The sequence below is a fragment of the Limulus polyphemus genome, unplaced genomic scaffold, assembly GCF_000517525.1.
Source record: "Limulus polyphemus unplaced genomic scaffold, Limulus_polyphemus-2.1.2 Scaffold724, whole genome shotgun sequence".
NCBI classification, from domain to species: domain Eukaryota; kingdom Metazoa; phylum Arthropoda; class Merostomata; order Xiphosura; family Limulidae; genus Limulus; species Limulus polyphemus.
This window is the reverse complement of record NW_013666334.1, coordinates 56,606-64,715: the sequence shown is the minus strand read 5'-3', so window position 1 is coordinate 64,715 and position 8,110 is coordinate 56,606. Positions and strand designations below refer to the sequence as shown.

At 32.8% G+C, this 8,110-nt stretch overlaps 1 protein-coding gene across 5 annotated transcripts in view; it reads right to left on the bottom strand.

Annotated features, from left to right (window-relative positions):
• Positions 1-516: 516 nt before the first annotated feature.
• LOC106460179 (protein Fe65 homolog) overlaps positions 517-8,110 on the bottom strand; it is a 55,222-nt gene continuing 47,628 nt past the window's right edge. For 4 of the 5 annotated variants that reach the window (XM_022386837.1, XM_022386836.1, XM_022386840.1 and 1 more), the window contains 6 exons: positions 6,983-6,988; positions 5,880-6,169; positions 4,942-5,144; positions 4,108-4,178; positions 1,855-1,963; positions 517-615 (listed from right to left, as the gene is read on the bottom strand). In XM_022386837.1, the coding sequence (XP_022242545.1) occupies positions 532-615; positions 1,855-1,963; positions 4,108-4,178; positions 4,942-5,144; positions 5,880-6,169; positions 6,983-6,988 (763 nt within the window). In that variant the 3' untranslated portion in view covers positions 517-531. The remainder of the gene's footprint in view (positions 616-1,854; positions 1,964-4,107; positions 4,179-4,941; positions 5,145-5,879; positions 6,170-6,982; positions 6,989-8,110) is intronic. The other variant, XM_022386838.1, reaches the window with a different exon arrangement.

Here is an 8,110-nt window from a genome sequence, read left to right as displayed (position 1 = left end):
TTTTTTTTAACATTGACAATACATGCATTCTTCTCCTTCATGTTTTTTTTTAACATTGACAATACATGCATCTTCTACTTCATGTTTTTTTTAACATTGACAATACATGCATCTTCTACTTCATGTTTTTTTTAACATTGACAATACATGCATCTTCTACTTCATGTTTTTAACATTGACAATACATGCATCTTCTCCTTCATATATATTTTTAACATTGACAATACATGCATCTTCTCCTTCATGTTTTTTTAACATTGACAAAGAGGGTGTTCTTAAAGACTCCTCAGGTAGCATTAGGAAAATAATAATTTATTAAATCGTTGTACTATATACCCTACGTTTCACAAACCCAGGAAAATTTCTAATATAGATGAAAATGACAAACAGCTATTACTAAACACTATCTTTCCTCAATTCTCTAATAGTTGCACAAGGAAATTACTTCACGGATTACAATTTAGATTACTGTATATTTGAAAACTTGTTCTGTGCCTTGTCTGAAATTGCCACACCCATTTGATAACCATTTTATTTTACCTTCCTTTCTTGAACTTTGCCATTTTTTCTTGCCAAAGCTTCTCGATGGGCGTCAAGACACTTCTGGTAACGTAGCTGCAAAGATACTGTAGCTATTTAATATAAAACGAACAATTTGTAAAATTAACTAAAAGCAAACAACAAACAAAATTATAACACGTAAAAGGCATTTGTATACTTGTAAGTATGTAGCTAACCGTTCCACATCGATAGTTTCAAATCTTAATAGGAAATGATGAGTACATTTCTTGTGATATTATAGATTGACATTGAAGGTGGGGCGCCAGTTTGTGATTTCCCAAGAGACTTTTCCATCATTACTTCCCTAAATGTCAAACTCTGCCGCACGGGTAAAGTTATATAAGTTAACTTAAGTAACAAAGCCAATACTTACTGCTAATAAAATGTTTTTTTAATTATTAGAATTGCCTTGAGGAAAATAGAATTTGGGTTTGTATTGAGGAACCCATTGCGTTGTAAAAATTATCCATTGAAGAAGCATATCAAATATAATCTTGTCTGGTTGTTGTTAAACGCAAATCTACACAATGGACTATCTGTGCTGTACCCACGACGGGTATAGAAACCCGGCATTTAACGTTACCGCTGAGTTACATGGGGGTCAAAAAAAGTAACAGTCGTTTTCTGGGTGAATATCATTCTAAGAGACAGAACGATTCATACTGTAAACAATAAAATTTACGAAAAATAAGAAACAGCATGGTTTAAGTATTCTTTGTGAACCAGACATTAATCTGACATACATCAGCCTTTGATCAAAAATAATTTTAACAGTCTTAATTTAAATAACTCTTAGGATATTTGTGATTGAAATGAAAATGAAATTTTAAAGGTTTGTATAGTCTCCGAGCAATTCTCTATAAATTTTACATTTATATGTCGCCTTCTAATATGTTGTCTGTGTTATACAGGTTCCTTTTTCTTTCTGTGGTTTCACTTTACGAATTAACATTATTTAATCGTCAACATTGGCACATTTTCTTACAGCTGAGTTTTGTAAGACTTTTCAAACATGAGAAGCATAAACTTAACATAACTTTGTCTATCATATTCCGGAGGAAAAATTAACACGGAATGAAATGAATTTTTTTTTCTTTGCAAATTATTTCTTAAAAATTTGTTACTACTAAATAATAACAAGTCCTCACATTTCCTTTCAACGTATCGGTCAACTGTCTGACATACAGTAAATCACATTTCCTTTCAACGCATCGGTCAACAGTCTGACATACAATAAAACTTTCGATATAATAATGTTTGGTTTTTGAAATTTTGGTTTGGCTTTAGTCTTACCTTACAAGCTGCTTCTATTGTTTTACAAAGCGCTCCAGAAGAGGGTTCACAATGGAAAACGTGGGCAATAAATTGGTCATCGGCTGTGTGCATGATGAAAGCACAGTGTCTGCAAACAAGAAATTACACTTAGTTTTAAAACGGTATTTGTAACACACTGTTCAAAAATTGCAACTGATTGTAATTTTATTCCACATATTTAACTAAGATATAGTATAGTCAATAGTGTGGCAGTAGGGGTGGTGAAAAGTATGAACGGACATGATCTTTCTAGAATCTCATGACGTGTTAATAGCGTCACGTGACTTCCGCTGTCGTAACAGAACATTCATTCGTTACAGTATTGATAAGAATCAGCTCAAAATTTTTTATTTCACCCAATAATGTCATTTCACGAGAAATAGTAACCCAGTGTTTAAGGGAAGTGTTTTGATAACTTCAGGCTTTTTTTTTTCATTCAAACTGTCGACATTAAGAGCGTATGAATATCTAAAAAATACGATTTGAACTAAATTTGAACTAATTGTAATTTTATTCCACATATTTAATTAAGATATAGAATAGTCAATAGTGTGGCAGTAGGGGTGGTGAAAAGTATGAAGAGGAGGAACAAACAATAAACGAGCTGACAGAATGGCGCGTTAGTATTATTATTTAGTTTGTAAGGTTAAATTAGAACGGATATGGCTAACCTGTTTATAACAAATACAATGTCAGAAAACTATACATTTCTTTGCCACAAACTCGCTCAGGTTTTGCATACATGTATACATTCAAAGAGACCTGACCAATATGTTTTTGAATTATTTGTTTGTTATGAATTTCGCTCAAAGCTACACGAGGGCTATCTGCCGTCCCTAATTTAGCAGTGCAAGACAAGAGGGAAGGCAGTTGGTTATCACCACCCACCGACAACTCTTGGGCTACTCTTTTTACCAACGAATAGTGGGATTGACCGTCACATTATAAAGTCCTCACGACTGAAAGGGCGAGCATGTTTGGTGTGACGGGAATTCGAACCCACGACCCGTATATTGCGAGTCGAACGCCCTAACCACCTGGCCATGCCGAGCCGTTTGCATTATCACCTGGCCCTGTTGGTGCCCGGGCAACTTTAAACGTGTGGTATTTGAAGTTAAACCGATTTCTCTGAGGAATAAATTAGGTAGGTCTACTATGTAATGGATATTCGGCAAGATATATTGTAAAGTAATACTGAGTCTGTTCTACGACATAAGTGTAATACACAATGAAACATTATTTATACAACAGCATGTGTACTCCATCTCGTGTAGTTGTGAATTGAAGAAACTGGATCTACTCCCCCAAGACTTATTTCCAATCTGAACGATTTACTCAAGATGATGTTCTTACGTTACTTAGTTGAATTGGCAACGTCAAACTTAATTAGAGCAACTAGCGTTCAAATGTAACGGAGGGTGTAACCTCGAGATATCAAATGACCTACTACTGGAGGGCACTCCTGTCAACCTTCATGCTCAAGGTGCAGCTTTACAGCTGTAACCTAAATGGGTAGACCAGATGTTATCTCCAAGAGATGACAAAGAAAATAGTTAGCTAGGATGAAATCAACGATATTCTTGACCACGTGTTATGTGAAAACTGTACATAGCTAGAATAAACGAAAATTGTTGAAAAAAAAAATCATAATAAAACAAAAAGGTGGAAAAACAAGTGGTATGAATGCATGCTACAGAAGCTTGTCTACGCTACTGGGTAGGGTACGTATTTCATATTTCAAGCTGAGTGTTACTACAGGGCTAAACAAGATGGTGAGAGACAAGATGGTCAAACAGTTACTTGAGAATTTGTTACTTTTGAGTCTTCCGCTGGGACAGCGGTAAGTCTACGGATTTATAACGATAACATCAAGGGTTCGATTCCCCTCGGTGGGCACAGCAGATAACCAGATGTGGCTTTGCTATGAAAAACAACACACACACACACACACACACATTACATTTGAAAAAACATTTCTAGAAAAAAAATGCAGCAGCTTTGTTTCTGTAACTTAGTGTAAGTCTTACTGTTAGTTAAGCCTAATAACTTCTAAATTACTGATGAAACGTTTGTGGAACACGATAACCTGGACGGTTAACTTGAATTCTGAAACATTTATTATGAAATTATAAAAGACAATTTAGTAATGTTTGCCTGTCATCTTGGCAGCTGATACTCATAGCAAAGAAGTCACTTGAAAATAATGATAATAAACATAGCAAAATAACTTACTTTACAATTTGTCCAATACCCAAGAATGATAAGTAACGCACTCTACATTCAGCTAACAACCTTGGGTCGGGCTACATAACCATGGGAATATAAATAAGTTCATTATTAAAAGCTTGGAGCTTTATTTAAAAAGAATAAACGAAATGAGATTTCAAATTGAAATATTAATAAAAACAAAATTATATGAGGTATTAAAAAAGTTTTCTAGAAGTACTGTAATCTTAGTTTATATAATACTAATATTCTACAACTTTTAATCAGTATATATATTGTTGTTACGTGGGTTCTCTAGAGTTACTTGGTGAAAACAATTCGAAGTCTGGTCCACGTAACGATAAAAATTAATATATTTCTTTCATAATGTTCTTATAGACTATGTTCACGCTGACACAAGTTTTACACTTAACTTCACAAACAACTTTTTTAATGTGAACTCCGCAACTAAATGTACTCAGGTATGCTTAACTTCAAATACAACATTTCAATATAAACTGCGAGACATACACCAAACTTAATTAGAGTAGCTTGATAAACAAACACGTAACTCTCCAAATAACAGAACAGACGCGGTAACTTTTCATTAAATACTTCACTTTTACTGGTCCTGAACGAACAAAACTAAACTCATTCTCGGTATTTATAATGTGTCATTGTTTCTAGCTATTTCGCAAATTCTCTCGATCATTAATATTCACGAACATTCAGGGTTTACTTTTATAAATTTTCTAAATCTAGCGTTATTATCATCTTAGCAGAGTTCTAGCAAATAACTAAATTAAAACATTGAAAATATAGCTTACAGCAACACTTCTCTGATGAAAAATAATTACTTACGCCTATTTTGGAAATAGAAATTGTAGAGGGAGACACGATAACGTTAACATATCTGTAGGCTTCGGTAGGTACAGAGACCAACAACTCGTTTATGGCGCCGTTAATTACGTCCATGCCGGTAGGCTTAGGCACCAGTGTGGTTCCTAGATAATACACTTTAAGTATTTTCCTTGGTTCTTCCATTGGTGTAGGAAAAGACTGACCTGAAAACAACGAGTCTTCATTAATCATTCTTGGTGAAGCATATGATTAATCTATATAACGAATACAGCAGTTCGTTAATCATTCTTAGTGAAACATATGATTAATCTATATAAGGAATACAGCACTTCATTCTTGGTGAAACATATGATTAATCTATATCAGGAATACAGCACTTCATTAATCATTCTTGGTGAAGCATATGATTAATCTATATAAGGAATACAGCACTTCATTCTTGGTGAAACATATGATTATTCTATATAACGAATACAGCAGACAAATTTACTCCATTTAGATAATAATGCATACCTAAACAGGCTAAAATTAGATTTTTTTGAATCCATTGCTTGAGAGAAAATAATTCAAAGAATGTGCTTGAATAAATCTTGTGATGATTTGTTAAATTTGAAACAATAATAATCGGTACAAATCATTGTTAGCTCGAAAGTTTGTTGCATAGTACAAGAAAGTTTCTTAAATTCATTTAAGTTTTAACCGAATCAGTCTCATCATACTAATTAATTAATAGCTGACACATGATTTAATTTCATTTTAGTTGCTTTGGTAAGCTTGTTTGTGTTCGGAACTTGATGTTATCCATAATTATTTATTGATTAATGAACTACAAATATTCAGTTGTGTTTCACTTCTGGGAATGCTCTGCCAAGCTGTTGAACTAACCTATTTGTTGCAAATTAAATAACTGTAATTAAAAAAAAAAAAAAGATACTTGCTATTGTAAGCGTTTCTGGAATTGATGTGCCTGATGCGTCTCTGTTCCACTGGGAGGTTAGTCGGGCGAATAGCGGCTGTTTTTATCCCCTGTCTATGAGCATTCGCTGTTGGCTTTGAAATAGGTTGAGGAATGGGATTAGCCAGATTCTGTTGGTAACTGCGCTCTAACATTATCTTCTTACACAAGTCTCTCAGTGTATTAGCGATGATTCGAGCAGGGATGTCACAGCGGAAGACATGGCACATGTGCTTGCGAGAAGCTCGATCTCGAGCAACATACGCAAAATCTCTAGAATCAAACCCCTTAGGTACGTGAGCAATCACAGTAGTTAAGAAGGAGTACATATAAAACACACACACACACATATATATAATTTATACGTACAAACACGCGTGCTTAATGGTGTTCCTTGTAACAATTTAGACGGAAGGAGACACATCAAGTATTTTAGTAAACGATAAACAAAATGAGTAACAAATTTAACAAAGATTATTTATCACCAAGTTCGCTTTATTTGAATACGAGAATGTTTATTAGCAGACGAATTCACATTTTCCATTTTTAAAACTGAGTTTTGTAATTTCTGCCACAACTTACGCTTCTCGAAAAACTTTAAAGCTCCCCCTTTTGCCAGTCCTTTATATATTCGTCTTGTATTATTGTATTAATTTATATACGGGCTAATATTTCACTTCTGCTTGATTTTAGTAAAAACGTGAATTTGTTTTAAACATTTTCACTGATAAACCGTTGTATTGATTTCTCTCCTTCAACTTTCGCTATTTCCACAGTAGTTCCTTTGAAAATTATTTAAGCAAGTAATTATTAATCAAAAACATAGTAAAATGTGAAACTACAATAGGATGAGGTTATGCTATTTTTACTTTGCTTGAACATCTGTAGGCACTGCAAAAGTTTCCTCGCAAATTTACAATTACAAAAACATCATTAGAGCAAGCTTGATTGTACTTTTAAATATTTAATTTTCAATAAACACGAATAACAATTTTCGGATCATTCTTTTCCCCAAATAATTTCTACTTATGAAAAATATAATGAATCTTAAAGAAAATTGAACAATATATTTGTTTAATAAATTACCTTTCTCTGTGTGTAGGTGTCGTTGAGATCGATAAAATTAGTAAGCATAAAAGGTGGAGAAAAGATGAAAGAATATAAGTTATTTACAAGGAACTAAAGACGTCGAAATTAGGGTAAATAAGTATAATTAACAAATGATGCGTTTATATTTTGAACACATTTTTACTAACTTTATTATTATCTCAGTTCGAAAAGTAAAATAATTAATTTTATTTATTTTATGTTACTAGTAACTTTATCATGTATATAAAATAATGATGCTTTATTTCTAATTTTACAATTGGAATTTTAGTTGAAACGAATTACTGATAAATTTTGAAGTAACAAAGAAGTGACAAACAGTGACAAGAACGGAAACTTATTTTGAAAATTTATAAAATTTTACAAATATCTCACAGTCCAGAATATAATATATATATATTTAATAGTATAAATAAAAGTGACCTTTAAAATAACCAAATTAACATTTCAGACAGAAGCATAATTGTGCATAATAAAGTTATTATCACAATATAAATAGTTTTAATTCAAAACGATGTTTCTATTTCAAAATAAGTGTAGTATAAAATAAAGCACCAGGAGGCGCGAAGAAACATTTTAGGAAATTGTTGACGTTTTAACTGATTCGAAGACATTCCCTAAAAGGTTTTCGATAAAGCATCCATTACTCATTACTAAGCATTTTGTACTACTTATGATATTGCAATTTAACATCAATTAAAATAGAACAAAAAACCTAATGGTATCACAAACCTCTATTTCATTCAACCTTACCGCCAATTCCAACTTGTAGCATTAATTCATTTTATTTTTCTAATAGGCCATTTTACAATAAACGAGAGATTTTAACCTGGTTTTAACCATTAACTATAACTGTACTTCATATTTATAATCATGACAAAATACTATTTTCACCGCTTTATTTAATATAAGTCCTTTAATGACATGTTTTTTTATCCAATCTCAGATGTACTACTAGTCCATTATTAAAGTTTGATAGTGTTTGTTTGTTTTTTGAATTTCGCGCAAAGCTACACGAGGGCTATCTGCGCTAGCCGTCCCTAATTTAGCAGTGTAAGACTAGAGGGAAGGCAGCTAGTCATCACCACCCACCGCCAACTCTTGGGC